Source organism: Mixia osmundae (assembly GCF_000708205.1).
Source record: "Mixia osmundae IAM 14324 unplaced genomic scaffold scaffold_9, whole genome shotgun sequence".
NCBI classification, from domain to species: Eukaryota; Fungi; Basidiomycota; class Mixiomycetes; order Mixiales; family Mixiaceae; genus Mixia; species Mixia osmundae.
The window spans coordinates 12,272-27,236 of NW_014575555.1; the positions used below are offsets into that span (position 1 = coordinate 12,272).

The 14,965-nt window shown below is 56.4% G+C and overlaps 9 protein-coding genes across 9 annotated transcripts; 4 read left to right on the top strand and 5 right to left on the bottom strand.

Moving 5' to 3' along the window:
* Nucleotides 1-337: 337 nt before the first annotated feature.
* Nucleotides 338-1,556, top strand: L969DRAFT_89445 (uncharacterized protein; the record flags this gene model as incomplete). The annotated part of the gene is made up of 6 exons (XM_014710598.1): nucleotides 338-408; nucleotides 464-525; nucleotides 575-627; nucleotides 682-939; nucleotides 986-1,486; nucleotides 1,539-1,556. The coding sequence occupies 5 exons, from the start codon at nucleotides 338-340 to the stop codon at nucleotides 1,271-1,273; spliced, it is 732 nt and encodes a 243-aa protein (XP_014566084.1). The 3' UTR covers nucleotides 1,274-1,486; nucleotides 1,539-1,556.
* Nucleotides 985-3,694, bottom strand: L969DRAFT_89446 (uncharacterized protein). The gene is made up of 3 exons (XM_014710599.1): nucleotides 2,315-3,694; nucleotides 1,539-2,260; nucleotides 985-1,486 (listed from the first exon to the last, which is right to left on the bottom strand). The coding sequence occupies exons 1-3, from the start codon at nucleotides 3,300-3,302 to the stop codon at nucleotides 1,328-1,330; spliced, it is 1,869 nt and encodes a 622-aa protein (XP_014566085.1). The 5' UTR covers nucleotides 3,303-3,694; the 3' UTR covers nucleotides 985-1,327.
* Nucleotides 3,351-4,200, top strand: L969DRAFT_65124 (uncharacterized protein). Its single transcript, XM_014710600.1, has 4 exons — nucleotides 3,351-3,565; nucleotides 3,614-3,704; nucleotides 3,757-3,956; nucleotides 4,006-4,200. Exons 1-4 carry the CDS (start codon nucleotides 3,434-3,436, stop codon nucleotides 4,093-4,095), a joined length of 513 nt encoding a protein of 170 aa, XP_014566086.1. The 5' UTR covers nucleotides 3,351-3,433; the 3' UTR covers nucleotides 4,096-4,200.
* Nucleotides 3,775-6,631, bottom strand: L969DRAFT_89448 (uncharacterized protein). Its single transcript, XM_014710601.1, has 6 exons — nucleotides 5,781-6,631; nucleotides 5,630-5,730; nucleotides 5,467-5,570; nucleotides 5,250-5,414; nucleotides 4,006-5,199; nucleotides 3,775-3,956 (listed from the first exon to the last, which is right to left on the bottom strand). The coding sequence occupies exons 1-5, from the start codon at nucleotides 6,197-6,199 to the stop codon at nucleotides 4,132-4,134; spliced, it is 1,857 nt and encodes a 618-aa protein (XP_014566087.1). The 5' UTR covers nucleotides 6,200-6,631; the 3' UTR covers nucleotides 3,775-3,956; nucleotides 4,006-4,131.
* L969DRAFT_77591 (uncharacterized protein) lies at nucleotides 6,502-8,532 on the top strand (the record flags this gene model as incomplete). Its single annotated transcript, XM_014710602.1, has 6 exons — nucleotides 6,502-6,885; nucleotides 6,933-7,546; nucleotides 7,598-8,014; nucleotides 8,062-8,148; nucleotides 8,203-8,362; nucleotides 8,450-8,532. The coding sequence occupies exons 1-6, from the start codon at nucleotides 6,537-6,539 to the stop codon at nucleotides 8,530-8,532; spliced, it is 1,710 nt and encodes a 569-aa protein (XP_014566088.1). The 5' UTR covers nucleotides 6,502-6,536.
* Nucleotides 8,533-8,545: 13 nt separating this feature from the next.
* L969DRAFT_96030 (uncharacterized protein) lies at nucleotides 8,546-9,111 on the bottom strand (the record flags this gene model as incomplete). Its single annotated transcript, XM_014710603.1, has 2 exons — nucleotides 8,546-8,701; nucleotides 8,758-9,111. 2 exons carry the CDS (start codon nucleotides 9,109-9,111, stop codon nucleotides 8,546-8,548), a joined length of 510 nt encoding a protein of 169 aa, XP_014566089.1.
* A 192-nt stretch (nucleotides 9,112-9,303) lies between these two features.
* On the bottom strand, nucleotides 9,304-10,950 carry L969DRAFT_52559 (uncharacterized protein; the record flags this gene model as incomplete). Its single annotated transcript, XM_014710604.1, has 4 exons — nucleotides 9,304-9,996; nucleotides 10,032-10,283; nucleotides 10,332-10,662; nucleotides 10,715-10,950. 4 exons carry the CDS (start codon nucleotides 10,948-10,950, stop codon nucleotides 9,304-9,306), a joined length of 1,512 nt encoding a protein of 503 aa, XP_014566090.1.
* Nucleotides 10,951-11,039: 89 nt separating this feature from the next.
* On the top strand, nucleotides 11,040-14,474 carry L969DRAFT_25411 (uncharacterized protein). The gene is made up of 12 exons (XM_014710585.1): nucleotides 11,040-11,756; nucleotides 11,807-11,931; nucleotides 11,983-12,113; nucleotides 12,159-12,245; nucleotides 12,292-12,432; nucleotides 12,487-12,619; nucleotides 12,672-12,776; nucleotides 12,827-12,904; nucleotides 12,953-13,138; nucleotides 13,187-13,235; nucleotides 13,284-13,355; nucleotides 13,403-14,474. Exons 1-12 carry the CDS (start codon nucleotides 11,091-11,093, stop codon nucleotides 14,360-14,362), a joined length of 2,733 nt encoding a protein of 910 aa, XP_014566071.1. The 5' UTR covers nucleotides 11,040-11,090; the 3' UTR covers nucleotides 14,363-14,474.
* On the bottom strand, nucleotides 14,459-14,923 carry L969DRAFT_96033 (uncharacterized protein; the record flags this gene model as incomplete). Its single annotated transcript, XM_014710605.1, has 3 exons — nucleotides 14,459-14,474; nucleotides 14,535-14,640; nucleotides 14,695-14,923. 3 exons carry the CDS (start codon nucleotides 14,921-14,923, stop codon nucleotides 14,459-14,461), a joined length of 351 nt encoding a protein of 116 aa, XP_014566091.1.
* Between the last annotated feature and the right edge of the window lie 42 nt (nucleotides 14,924-14,965).

The window sequence follows — 14,965 nt, forward strand, 5'->3', positions numbered from 1 at the left end:
TGCCTGGCTTGAGCTCGATGGTGTAGTAGCGGCGGCGGCGGAGATAACCTTGAAATTGCGCGAGTCCAAGAGCAGCGCGCAGTGGGGAAGGCGTCGAGTCCCGCGAGCTGCTGCTTGTAGCTTCACCGCCAGCACAGTCAAGATGTCATGGTACGCATCCCCTGACGTCCGGGTGCGACCGTTGCTGATCATCGTGTTCGCAGGACCGGGTGAGTCGAGCTCGGCGGTTGTGCCAGTGCCAGTGCCAGCCCGCGGCTGCAGTGCCTCGGGACGAGCTGACCTTGGTTGTCGGTCTGGTAGCTTCAAGAAGTCTGTCAATCGAGCGGGCACAACGCTCATGCAAAAGACGGGCCAAGTAGACAAGACGGAAGACCGCGAGTTCCAAGACGAGGTCAACAAATTCAAGATGTGCGCAGAATGACCTGCTCCCGGCTTGCCATGAACTGATCAAGAGGCAATGCAGCATGGAGAAGAATACGCTTGCTTTGCAGAAAGAGGCTAAAGCCCATCTGGACGCGATGCGGGGTCAGCCGGATCTGAGCTCATTGAGTGCCGCTTGACGTTGCGCCTTCAGGGATGACGGCCAATCAGGCTCGTATTGCAGGCACGCTGGAGGCATTTTTTGTCGTCAGTCGAGAGATTTAACAGCTTGATCCTTTCTGATGGCTTAGCGCATATCAGGACAATGGAGAAGCAGCCATGGCAGGACATAGCTACCGGCGCGCCGTCGAAGAGCTCGACACGCGCACGACCCAGGGACTCGATCAGCCTTATCGAGCTACAGTACTCGAGCCTATCGGGAAACTATGCTCTTATTTCCCAGAGGTCAACAACACAATCCAGAAGCGCAACAAGAAGCTTCTTGATCACGACTCGACGCGTACCAACGTACGAAAGCTGCAAGACAAGCCCCCCACAGACGGGAGCAAGCTGCCCATGGTGCGCACCCGTCATATTTGAGCGACGCTATCTCACTATCCTGCAGGCCGAAAAAGCAGCAGCTGATGCAAAGGACGTCTACGAGGCGATCAACACCCAGCTCGTGTCGGAATTGCCGCAGCTCATCGAATATCGGATACCTTATTTGGACCCTTCGTTCGAATCAATGGTGCGCATGCAAGCCCAATTTGCTTCAGAGGCCTACGAGAAGCTCGGCGGCGTGCAACGGTACTTTGCAGATGACGTGCGAGATCTATATGCCAACGGGGACTTGGATGGCCAAGTCGAAGGCGCACTTCAAGAGATCCGCGACCTGACCATCTGCGGTTCATAGGATGCCTACGGTACACAGTGTCGTATTGTTTGCAACAAGTCCATGACTCCGGTGCTATTGCGACTTTTTGGCGGCTAAGCTCCCAGGAGCAGGTAGCGGCTTGCTCTCCGTCGTCTCGCCGGCCGCCGGGCCGCCGCCTTGCCCATACTCGTTTGTACGGTTCTTATCGACTTTATAGATCCGATACTGGTACATCAGAATGAGAAAGACGACCTAGACAGGCAAAGATTTAGCCTGATGTCCGTGCAAGCCGTGAGAAGCTCACGTCGTCTCGAAAACAAGCGATACGATGCAGAGTTGGCATTTTTACCACAAAGGCAAAGAGATCATCGATGATTGTGTTGAGGAATTTGAACGTCAGACTCTTCATGGGAAGATGTGCCACGCTTTTGAGATGGTAATTGATGATCAATTGAGGGACGAGTGTCGCAAAGGAAATGGCATACACAAAGCTGGTGAGGGTCGAGATGCTGAAAGAATACCAGCCCTTGTGCTCGTTATACATGAGCGAGTAGATCGTGTAGCCAAAAAGGGAAGGTATGACTGCCATTGACACATAGCGAAACGCTAGCTTGTCATAGACTGCTGTCGCTTTCTCATCTTCTGACAATACATGCTTGTCCTTGAAAACAATCTTGTAGGGTAACAGGCCATCGCTCGGAACGATCTCCGAGGTGACGGCTTTTGAGATCTTCCATAGTTCGAGAGGGATACCCATGCCCTGGCCAATGAGGATTGTCCACGAGGTATTGTCGTTATTGTCGAGGAGGTAAAGGAAGATGATGACTTGCATAGCGACATTGGTGATGAGGGTACGCACGGACACGCCAGTGAGCTCTCTTTTCTGGCGCCAATGTGCTACGTCACTGCCGAATGCGAGCATCTCGAGGAGGGAGTGCAAGAGTGTGACGATGATTGTCACGCCGAGCAGGATCGGGTTAGTACTCGTAAAAATCCTCTTGACCTCATCTAGCTCCGTGCCCCCACCTGGCCTGAAGATCAGCGCTGCAACAAATGACTGGAAGCATCGAGGGAACAGACCCGTCGAGGCTTGTTTCTCAAAGGCGTCATGCATTGTCGCGTAGAGTTGGAACTTGAAGTAGCTCGACGGATGTATAGTGACGCGCAGATCGACAGTGGAGACGGAGCTGTTGATCTGCTGATAGTCTTGCTTGAGCTGCCAGAAGAGATTGGGCAAGAGAATGGGCAGATGGAGAGCCTTCCCGTCGGCATCACGCTCGTCACCGACGAGGGCAATGTGTTGCTGTACGATTGGCGGCGATTGACTGTAGGCAATCTCGGGCGTCTCGCTCACGAGGGCGAGCGTGATATTGGGATGCCAATGCGCAACTATTGGCATGACTTCTGGCAGGTGCTGCTCAGCGACACGAGGTTCTTCTGCGTCAGCTCCGATGAGGCGCTTGACTGTTTTGGGCCGCTTGAGGGGCATGAAGCGCGTGAGCTCCTGCCGGACATGATGCTCGGCACCATCGCTTTGTCTCAGAACAGCGTCAAGGTAGAGACTTGCGTTGTGCTTGCTGACGCTAGCAGGCAAATCGACGCGGGTGAACCATTCAAGCTGCCACTCCCATTCGCCAAAGGGAATCGCTTGGAAAGTCTTGGAAGGCAGGACAGTCGTGACATGAGCATCTTCCGATGTCGTGAGCTGCAAGACCAGGTCGAGCGGCTGATTCAATGGCCAGGCGGGCACTGCGCTCAAGAGAGTGACGTTTGATACGATGGCTCGAGAATCTGTGGCTGTGGAAGCGGATGAGGCTGAGGTCGCCGGTTGTGCGAGTCCTTGTGGCTTGAACCACTTGACGAGCGGAGACGAAGGACCGAGGACGAAGCTGATGGCGATGTAGATGGCCACGCAATTCAGAATCGTCCTGAAGATGGGCGTCTTCTCCTCCTTGTCCCGGATTGGCGGTCGAGCTGTGGCAGGCGCCACTGGAGCCACTCTGTCAGCACTCTCATCGCCCGACTGCGTCTTCACTCGCTGTCTGACTTCATTGGCAGGCTCCGACATCAGCCAGACAACGTGACACTGTCGCGCACGTCGCGAGCTGATTGGCGCTGACTTGCCTTTGACTGCGCACGCCTGAGCTGATCTTGTACGCCAACGACGGACAGATCGAGCCGTCTTAGGATGCGCACAGCATGACGGAAAAATCGCAAGATGCAGACGTCGAGCGACACCAAGCAGTATCGGCCTACCATGTCTCCGCAAGAGCTACAGAGCTGTATAGCCTGCTTCTCCAGACACTCGTCTGCGCTGCATTGGTCTACTTCGTCGGTCGGCTGTAAAGACCTAGGGGCTTCACTGAGGACCGATCGTAGGCTTGTACTCATCGAGCGCGGCCCGCTAGCGCCCTCTGTCTGCTCATAGCCCTAGCAATCCCTGTTCGACAAGCTCGCCTCGTCCGTAAAGGTGACTGCTCAGCCCGACACAGCGGCTGGTCGAGCTGAGCAATCGGCTGCAGAGTCACTGATTGCGCTCAGGGGCATAGGTGTGCAACTCTCGGCACAGACTTGGCTCGGCACGCGCGTCACATTCGTCGATGCCACAGATCTGTCCGCCATTGTCTTGCTCGAGTCGATACGCGGCTGGACCATCATCTGGACTCTCGCGGTCATCGAACAACGACCTGCTAGGGAGGCTCGAATCCATGTTGCTTTCAAGGTCTGTTGGATCCGCCTGACGATGAAGCAATTGCTCACGCGTACCGCAGCATTCGTTACCACTCCTTGCGACTCTGACGCCGATCTGGCGCGGCTCTAGAAGTACGATGGAGATGTCGAGCAAGCGCCATAAAGTCTAGATACGCGACTGAATGATCAAATGGTGTGCATTAGGTTCAGCCTGCGGGCGCTGACGGCAGCTGCTCTAAAGCTGACCGGTCAGAGGGCGGTATTGTCGCCAAGAGATTGTTCCTGAACACGCTCTCGCGTGGCAGACCGCGGAAGCGGCCTTGCCGACCAGGTTCGTCAGCAAAGATAGGCGCCAGGCCCTCAACAAATCGGCGACGATTGTCAAGTGCAACCACGAGGTCCTCAGAGAGCGGCGGCAGACCGGATTCGATCACCGTATTGGGCTTGTAGTATTTGTTCTTGGCGACTTTGCGTTTCGTCGTCCGCTGTCGCTTGATCCACCCCGTCTCGACCGTCTTCTCCAGACCGTCTCGCATGGCCTCGTAATCCTGAAATGCCATTCTCTCTCGAACAGCGTCGCTCAGACATTCTCGTCGGGCTTCATTGATCGCCATCTGATCACGCAAGAGCCGCTGACATGCCCGCAATGCTGTAGAAATCTCGTCGTCTTCCCGCGAGCCCCAGTCGATCTCTGTTTCTTTGCGGGCACTGCTCGATTCATTCAATGACTTGCCGAGATCGAGCGGTCCCAATCGACCTGGATGATCATGCGAAGATGGATCCGGCAAGATGCCGAGATAGCGCAGCTCGCGCTTGACCTGCTCCTCCATCTCGGCCGCATCAATGTCGATTCTCTCACCCGGTGGACCAGCGGGCAAATGCGATGTAGAAGAGGCCGGCGAATGTCTGGTCTCGCCAGAACATGGCGACGATACGAAACGGGCGCCGAGCGCAGATACGAGTCGCTCTGTCAGCGGCCCGAGGCAGGCTTCTTCCGTTGGCAAGGTCTCATTGTCCAGTTCCGAAGGTCGCGTCCGTTGTATCTGCCCATACAGCAGCGGCGAAGGTCCGTCGGTCGGTGGCATGGGTGGCGGGTCGTCTGCTAGCTCTGATGCAATCAGCGCCAGTATATCTGCCTCTGCCCACGAATCGAGATAGTGTCGCCCCACTTTCGGTATGACGAAAGGCGCCAGATCTTCTGACTTGACCGCTAAGAACGCCAGATCGTCCTCTCCAAACGTCCTCAGGTACTGCTCTACCCATGGCGAGAACGTCTGCGGAACCAGATGAGTGGGATGACAGTCGCTTGTCTGTGCAGTCTCACCGTGAAGGGAACTTGATTCGTAGTTCTTGCCTTGGAGAAATCCTCGATGACCTGAGATTGACTCGTCGGGCCTCGGCTAAGCGGCAGCAAATCTGGCCTGGACGGTGTGCCGAGTGCGAGCGCGGTAAGGATGGGCGGTAGCAGAAAGTCCTCGCAAACAGGTCGCTGTAGGCTCCAAGATCGTCATCAAGCTAAGAAGCTCAGTCCGTGCACCGACCTTATTGCCGCCTAATTTGAGCTTGACCGCGATGCCACCCGTTGAGCCTTCTCGCTTGCCTTTGCCCGTTTTTTTCAGCAATTGTGTTTGCGACTTCTTCGGCGCTGAGGGAGAGATCAGGAAGGCTCAGCATGCGTCGAGGCGGCGAGTTCACAAGGCGTACCCGCTGCGGCTGTGGCCATTGAAAGGGACACGTCACTATCTTCGTCAGAGTCGTGTATGATCGCTGCGCTCTTCTTCTGCTTCCGTCCGTCTCCATTCAGCCTGTGATCCTTGTCAGCTGAGGAGCGCAAGGATGGCTGTACGTGACTTGCTTGCGCTTCTTGTGCGCAAGCTCGTGTTGAACGAACGCCGGATCAGCTTGCACGTCTTGACTCTTGGCGGCCGGAAGCAGCTCCGAACCGACTGGTCGTGCGCGATCGAGACCATTGGTAGTCGCTGCTTGAGATGGGTGCGCGACTGTGAGTCCCAGGGCAGGAGAGACGACGGCAGAACTTGATGCAGCCGGTCTTTCGACCGAGAGCGTGGCAACAGAAGCATCTTGCCTGAGGGTGCTCAGGCGTGACTCAAGCCTCGACCGAAGTACCGAAAGTTCATCATTGAGCGTACCGAGACTGTTTGAGCCGGGAATTGGATCCGCTGGCACACCGCCGGGCAGTGCCGTCACTGCCGAGAGGCCTTGGGCTAGACGGATCGTGCTGGGCCCAAGCACGACGCTCGCGTACCTGTCCATCGCTACCGAAGGAGCGGTCTGGGCGAGAGAGAACCTCTGAGGGCTGTGAGATCGATGACAAGCCTATCTGTTGCCCATTGTCGATGGTAGAAGCGAGCAGAAGTATGAAGTAGCTCCTCCGTCCTGAAGGGGCGTCGCGGGCTGGTTCGAGTCTCTCCGTACTTCTGGTAGCTACACTACTGGTCACAGACAGTCTGACGGTCGCCTTGATCGACAACAACCTTCCGAGGCTCAGGCGCTCAGGTCCTCTATGAACGTCGAGACGCGTCAAAAGTTAGACTTGTCATTGCGCTCGTGGATGAATAGCGACTGCGCCGTCTGGCACGCCAGAGGGGGCATGCGCACGGAATCTGGCAAGCGAGCAGCGCCCTCCGCGGTACGTAGTGGTCCGCTCGCCCTTGATCACTGGGAGTCGCCAGATTCGCGTCGACTGGCCAGAAAATTGGATCATCCTAGCTCTGCCAGCTCCGCGTCTTCAAGACTTGACAAGCGACCGTCTCACAGCTTGCAACGTGAGCGTGCATCAAGCGCGCGGAGCTATAACCAGCTCCGATCCCAGACGCGGCTAAGCCCTCCGAAGAGCACTGCGCGGCGAGCAAGCAATCCAGCGCCTTCACAAGATCGCCTCCTCTCCAAGATCCTTGGCCGTCTCTTCTGGTTCGGTATGCAAAATGATGGCATAGAAGGTCAGTGCTACGCGTCTGAAGACATCATATGACTCAGAAATACTCAGACGCAACGACAGAGGCAAGCTTGACGGACACGAGACCGCAAATCGCCTTCAGAGACGCACCTATAGACTTGACCATGGACGACACGGACCAAGAAACCGGGCACGGACGGGCAGCTGCACATCCGTATGGTCTGCTCACTAGGCTTCCGCCTCGACGACCGTCGTACGGCCTTTCCACAATCACCGCACATAGATCCGACTTTGTCGTGCCAATTACGGGATCCAATAGCGTGACGAGCTACAAGAAGCGTGAGCCGCTCTTCGTCCACGACGCAAGGCAGCGCAATGCAAACCAGATGGCTACGGCTTTCGAGAGGCTAAAGATGCACGATTCGGAAGTGCACGACTTTGCCACTTATAGAGACCGTGTACAGAAGGTGTCAGAAGACTTCAACGCAGCCTCGCCAAGACCATTGTCTGCAGCATCGAGACGTGCCCATGTCACATATGACGACAAATTCGAGAGCGCACTTTTACGCGCCAAGAGCGCACGTGATGCGCCCCTGCCGCAGCGTAGCTCGCTCGAAGAATTGAGGAAGCTTGACACTCGTCGGAGGCAGCGTCAACTCAAGCGACGGAAGTGGAAGCAAGATCTAGGCGCTGACGAAGCAGAGGTGCGCCTGCTTGATAGGCCTCTGGACCTTATTGACCAGATGGATCCAAAGGTCGACATTCTCTTCAGAAAACGAGGAGTGATCTCGTCCACCTTCGGCGCAGAAGTAGCCGATCGCGATATCGCAAAGTTGCGACCCGGACAGTGGCTCAACGACGAGGTCATCAATTTCTATGGTGTACTTGTCACCGAGCGCAGCAAGAAATGCGAAGCCGCGGGCAAGACAGGTCCGGGCAAGCCTTTTCGCAGGACACACGTCTTTTCGACATTCTTTTTCGCCAAGCTGCAGTCACACCAATATGAGGGCGTGCGACGATGGACGAAGAAAATCGATTTGTGGCAGAAAGACATCATCATCTGTCCAATCAATCTCGGTAACGCTCACTGGACCTGCGGAGCCATCAACATGGCCCAACATCGCTTTGAGTATTACGACAGTATGGGTATGAAGAATGCCAAAGCATACGAAGTTAGTTGGGCCTCGAGAGACTGCGCTTGTGCTCATGGACGTCGCAGTTGTTGCGAGAGTACCTCAAGGCAGAGAGTCTCGATAAGAGGAAGAAACCGATCGATCTGAGTGATTGGCAAGATTACTTTGACTCGGTAGCTTGATCGCACTACAGATCACCCGTCGCTCTCTGACTCACCGCTTTGCAGGGCGCGCCCCAGCAAGACAATGCGTTTGACTGTGGCGTCTTCGCATCGCAAGTCATGGAGACGATCAGCCGCAACAACGTGGGGCTTGACTTTGCACAGCGCAACATGCCCTACATCCGCCGCAAAATGGTACTCGAATGCGCCAAGCAAAGCCTGATCAGTGAGCCCTTCCGCTAAAAGACGAGCAGCGCCCTCTTGGCAGGGAAGCTGTATGTTTCTGTTGTTGCTTGCCATGCGCTGCATCTAGAAGTACATGATACACGGCTATACACGCCCTGCAGTTCGCAACGGTTGTGTCGGTCTTTCTCGAGCGAGGCTTTCGGGATATAGGCCGTGCGTGCGGTCATATGACATGGAGCCAACGCAGGACGAACAGCCAGAAGACAACGATGAGGAAGAGCAGCCAGTAGAACCATCGACCACCTTGCTTGGAGGCCATATTGCCCATCCGCTTTACTGTTCCCTGCAGGAAGCCTGAGGTCTCGCCAAAAGTGTCATTCTGCAAGCTCGGCAGTCTCAGCGCAGGCCATATCGCGGGAGGGCTAAGCCGCTTGCCATGCCTGAGAGCATCTTGGTCGAATCTCTGACCTCATTGCCGATGCCGACAGTGATGTCCTTGAGCATCTTGACCTTTGCGCTCAAGCCCTCGAGATGCTCGTCATTTTGACCTTCCAGGTCGTCTGCAGTCCTGTTGGAAGCATACGAGCTCTCCTGAGCGCTGCCATTGCTCCCTGCGAAGCCTGGCCCGGTCGAAGCGGCATAGGCATAGGGATTAGGAGATGCAGTCTTTGAACGGGCAGCTTGATAATCGTCCGTATAACCGCCCAGAAGCTCTCGCCTCGCCTCTGCATTGACCACAGCGCCTGGTCGGTGCGACAGAGACGAGGCAGTCCCCGCATAGCGCTGCATCTCGCTTACTCAGTGTGACATGAGCCCCTGTCGCGCGGACCTAGCCAGCTTTGCTGATGTGCTCACGTTGCGCTCAGTCGCGTGTGCTCGAGCTTACTCGCGACCATGTGTTCTGCGCGGGGGATGCGGACTCACGCGGTCTCGCGGTCAAGCTGTCCGCTGCAAAATACACACAGATCCTCCGTTAGACAATCAGATTTGCGCAGTCTCTGCATCCCGCTGCTTCTTGGCCACCAATGCCGTCAAGGCAGCACCCACTCCGCTGCCGTCCTTAGCCAAGCCGATGACGATCCTCTGTTCGACGTCGTCGCCCAGCAGCTCTACGAGCGCCCGTCTCATCCTCTCTTCGAAACGAGGGTAGAACTCTGCCAGGCTGCCGTCGACGCCAATGTGGATCTTGCCTGCCGAAGCTGCCTGTCGGTGGGTCTGGAGGATTGTGGCTGCTAATGCGCATGCAGACAGCCGGGCTCCTCGCGTGCCAACGAGCTCCGAGGCACGCCTGATGAGAACCAGATCGGAGTCCTTGATGTGCTCAGGGGGCACGCCAAGGTCTCGCTCGACGACCTTGCGAATGTCTGCAAAGCTAGCGTTGGGTGCCTCGATGGCCGACATGAGTGCAGAGTCGAGACCGTAGTGTGTGCTGATCTGTGGCGTCGCGTGGCCGTCGAAGAGCGATAGATGATCGATGAGATGAAGTATGACATTCCGCGTGACCTCGCCGAGGTACATGCCAGAGATCATCTTCTCGAAGCATTGCCGGCGCGGATTGATGGACTCTCGATCGACCTTGTTGTCATAAGGGGTGACGCGTAAGACTTTACGAGCATTGTCAAACGCTCCCCATTCGGTGTTGACGATCATGTCCTGGCTCGCTGCTGTCGAGTCCTGCAGCAGCCACGCCAAGTTAGCTGATCTGCGACGCTCATGTGCGATTGCGCGCGCGCCTCCTTAAGCTTGGGAATGGATTTCATGCTCTCGACATAGGCGCCATTGGTACCGGTGCCGAAGATGGCACCCACAAAGGCATCCCCGCTTTGGTATGCTCTCGAGAGGAGCGTGCCGACGGTGTCATTGACCAAGGCAGAGCAATGCACATGGATATGCTTCTTGTCGAGTGAAGACTGCAGCAGCCCGACAACGTCATTGCCTGCCGCACCTGATGCTGTGAAGCCCTACAAGAGACCATCAGCTCGATAGGCGCTCGTCTAGACGTGGTCCACCTTTGTCCAGTTGAGCAAGGTTCCCTTGTTCAGCGCGGTCTGGATGACGGGGAACGAGAACGTGAAGCCGAGATAGAGCTTCTCGTCTGCGCTAGCTTGGGTGTCCATCTCGTTGAGAAAGTGGTCGACCGAGTCTGCAATGTAGTCGAACAGCTTAACGGCTGTACCTGTCTTGAGCTCCTCCGAGACTTTGTACTTTTGCTGCCGATTCGTGAATTGGCCGTCGCCCTTGAGCACGATCTCGCACACTCGCAGATTCGTTCCACCGAGGTCGAGCGCGAGGAAGGTGCCTGTCTCGGATCCGTCTGGAACAGCGCTGACGAAAGTGGGTCTGCGCCGCTGCAGATGAGTCGAGTGGACTGCCCCGCGATGATCTTGCTTACATCATGGGCAAGTACTGGGCAGGCTCAGTTGACTTTGCGCCGGAGTCGTGCGCAAGGCCTTGTCTGTATTCCCAGCCAAAGTGATCGGTGATCTTCTGCAGTTCATGCTTGGGCAGGTCGAATTGTCGCTCGAGCTCAGCGAGAAGAGCTGCCGCCTTGGCGTCAAGCAACTCCGCACCTTGAAGCGGAATCAGATAGTCGGGTGATCCGGAAGGCGTCGCCTTGTTCGCCGACATCGTCTCGCCGACAGAGCTGGCAATCCAAAGGCGGAGGAGCCGCCGTGCACGACGTGGGCGAGACGAGGCGTCACGTGACAGAGGTGCGACTGTGACCAGGGCAAGATGCGACCGACCCCTTCTGGTTCGACCGCCCTGCCATGGATCCCCTCGCACGCACAGTCGGCATGTTCCAGTATGCTCGGCCATCAGCACATGCGCCCATCGCCGTCACAGCAACTCGAGCTGATTCTGCAAAAGGTCCTCTCATATCGTCGGCTGACCCGGCGGCCGATCGCACGGTAGACTCACCGACCATCCAGCAACCTGCGCGAGGATCTTCAGTGCGCTCGAGAGGTTGCGAACAGACAGCTCAGAATAGTCTGAGCTCGCCCGCACGAGTTGAGACGGCGTCACCTCTCAAACAGGATTCATTGACCTGCACGACAAATGCAGCAAAGCACGATGCCCCTGCGTCGAGTATCGAGTCGACATCAGATACACGAATCCTGCATGTCCTTCCTAACAGCACGCCAGCGCAAGCGCCGACAGGCAAGAAGCTTTGCGATGCCGCTACGACTGCCAAGGCATCGCTAAGTCCCAGTCCAGGGATGCGTACGAACAGTCCAGCTTACACCAAGGTGGTTGCGCGACCTACTCGCTCGGTTGACTTTCTGCGTGCATGGCTAGGTCAAGAAGGCCTCAACCTGCTCTGCGCGCAAGGCCGGCAAGATGACAGCGGCAAACCTTCGGACATTGCCACGGTCGAGCACATCAATCGCATCTTCGCTACCGCTCATCTACTCTCGAGTGGGATTCAACAAGCCGTGAGCTGTCCTGCAACGTCTCATACACACCTTCGCTAACAAGCGCCTAGTCTGAGGATGCTGAGAGACTGCAAGGAGTGATCGATGAGCGGAACGATCGCCTGGAACAGCTGCAGCACACAATCGGCAAAGTCAAGCAACTTGCCAATGCCAAATTCACGGCCTTATCAAATTCGTATTTCTGCCCTATGTTCGGTACATCGCCCAGCTGACCCCAGCTGGATAGGATCTCTATCTTACAGTCCGAAGGGCAGAAACGATATGCGGCATTGGCCACCGCCTGCCAAAGCTGGAAAGAGCAAGCACAGATGCATGATGTTGGCTCTCTCAGAGTGGAGATACGCGCAGCTCTGCAAGGTGTGTTAACCCTTTCACGGGTTCCAATAAGCTCAGTTGCGGTAGATTGGCGCGACAATCGAGAGAAGCAGCGAAGGAGCACGATAGAGGCCCTCATCCTCGTCAAAGAGCTCGAAGCTGAGCGTGTTCAGCGTGAGCTCAAAAAGTGCACAGTCACTGTGGTCTGACGTACTGACAGGCGACAATGTGCTTGCGATTGTCCGCAAGGAGCTCGAAGACAAATCGGGCCAGCTGGCGGAAGCACATCACAAGCTTGCGACTTTCGAGCAACAGCTCATGCGCATGTGCGAGCAGACAGCTGCTTCAGCAGAGGCTCACCGTCAGTTCGAAATTCTCGCAGGTGCTCCATCGCTCAATGAGAGGGTTATCGCAGAGCTGTCGCACGCTTCTGGCCTCGTGAAGATGAACGAGCTTGTCGCCGTATCTCAGCGCTGCCAGCGCGAAGTGGCCGCTATCATGGTCGAGAAGGTTACACTCGAGCATTCATTCGACGAGTGCAGAACGAAGCGCGTACTCGTCCACAGCTATCTCGTCAGGAGCCCTGACGGGTCTCGATAGGCTGCTCGAGCAGATCGCATGTAATCAGGCCCAGCGTGAGCAGCTCGACGCGGCAAACGTGATGCTCGACGAAACTCATCAACGCGTTCGCACTGCTGAAGACAGGTATTTCATTCTCCCTGCACTTGCAGGGGACCTGACACTACCAGAAACAGAGCCACAAGCATTGAAGAGGAGCACAACCGCTGTCAGCAAGTTCTGAACGCGGCGGAAGTGAACTCTAGGGAACTACGGCACGTGCCTTGAAGCTGCTGTGCGCGTGCTGAACCCCCGAAGCGCAGGGAGAAGCTCGGAAACGTGCAAGGAGAAGTTGCAGATGGCAGAAAAGCTTTGCAAGCCGCTGAGGTTGCCGCGGAATCAGCCAAAGCGGCATCAAAGACCGAAGTCAAGCGTCAGCACAGCCAAATCAGCTCACTCAAGGCTTCGCTCGAGGCTGCAGAGACATGTCGTGAGAGAAGCCAACAGGAGTACGTGCTGCTCATCTTCTTTAGGGCTGCAGCTGAAGGCGATGATAGACTAGAGGTTGCCAAGGTCGAGCTGCAGACTGAATCGCAGAACGCGCAGGTACTTCTCATCGCGTCTTCCTGGACGCCTTGGCTAAATCAACATTAGACCATTCGCGAGTTGCTCTCTGCACGTGATGCCGATATCGAAAGCTGTCACCACAAGATCCTGCTGCTTGAGGTGCGTGCAGTTGCAACACAGTGGCATCTGCTGAGCATATTGCATAGGCTCATTGCCAGAAGCAAGAGACGCAGATTGAAGCCCTGAATCAGCAGCATGCAGAGGCTGACAGAGCCTGGCAAGCGAGCTTTGACGAGGCACACGAATCCTTTGCAGCTTCTCTCTGTCAGAGGGACGCCGCGGCAAAGGCTGTCGAGCTGCAGGTCTCAGAGTCCTCGCCGGTACTGCAAGAGGAATCGGCAGAGACAAGGGAACTCAAGAGCCGGTACGTCGCCAAGGAAAGGGAGCTCGAAGCGCTAACGAGCGAGCAAACCGCGCATCGTGATCGACTCGAGAAAGAGAGGCGAGCCCACCAGGAGGAGGTTTCAAAGGTGGTGGCCCTGGACGGAACGGTCAAGAAGCTCACGACTGAGCTCATGGAAGCGCGCCGAGAGGCGCAAGATGCAGTTGCCAAGCTTGCACGGATCACAAGGGAGTCAGATCGCGCAAGCACTGATTCGACCGGCAACATCAGTCTCGAGAAGGTCCGAACGACGGCGTTCCATGCGGGCCAGTCCATGGCAGCGAAGACGATTGCGCAGAAAGACAACGAGCTCAAACGAGCAAACAATCGAGCGAAAGCTGCCGAGGATCGCATGGAGCTGATGTCTACAGAGCTCAATCGCGCGAGAGGCCGCCCGATGATCTTGCAAGATTCTTCAAATCAGTCGACTACGTCTGCTCCCATATCGTCGTCGCCGCAACCAGCTGACAAAGCACACGCGAACACGACTCGAGCGACCTTCCAGAGCGTTAACATGCGCGCCGTGCTCGAGTCGAATTCCCTTGAAGTCGCTAAAGCAGACGGTGAGCGCGCAGCATGCAGCAGACCCCCGAAGAAGCCCCGTTCGTCTCAACCACATGACCGGGTGCCTCGATCGCCGGCTTCTCCGCGACGTTCGAGCAAGCCGGCTGTCGTGACAGATTACGCTCGCAAATCTCGCGGGGCGGCGCAGAAAGGGCAATGATCGCTTGCTGCCTCGAGCGATGAGCAGGCATCGACGAATGCATAGATATGTCAAGAGAGCGTTGCGAGCAATGCAGAGAAGCCGGCGGTGAGCGCACTATGCAGGATCCACACTGAGCGATATGAGATGAGCTGCTCCGCGGGTTTGTACGATCGATGAGTGCATGACGTACCGCTTTCCATCGTTGGCGTGAGGCTGGCCCTGAGACCTTCGCGATCGCCTGTAGCTATATCGTGCGCAATACCCAGCGTAGTGCTGTCGATGCCACCCCGAAGGGGCTGTCGCGGTTCGATGAGACTAAACAAACAAGTTGGCCACGGAACGCAGCGTACCTGAGCATGCGTGAGTGCAAGTACGGTCAGTAACAAGGCGATGCGGTGCCTCAGGTTCATCGAAAGGTGGCTGCGCCGTGAGCTCGTGTGCTAAGCTGTCCTTACCATCCGAGTCCTCCTGGGAAAGCCAGGGTCCGGTCGGCCTCGAGGCGTGGTGCGTGCGCAGACAATCAGAGAGGTTCGAGCGTACGATGGACCAGTGACGAATGACGTTGAAGCTGTAGAGCATGCAGGCGAAAGGAGCGGGGATAAGGAAGTGGCAAGCGCGCAA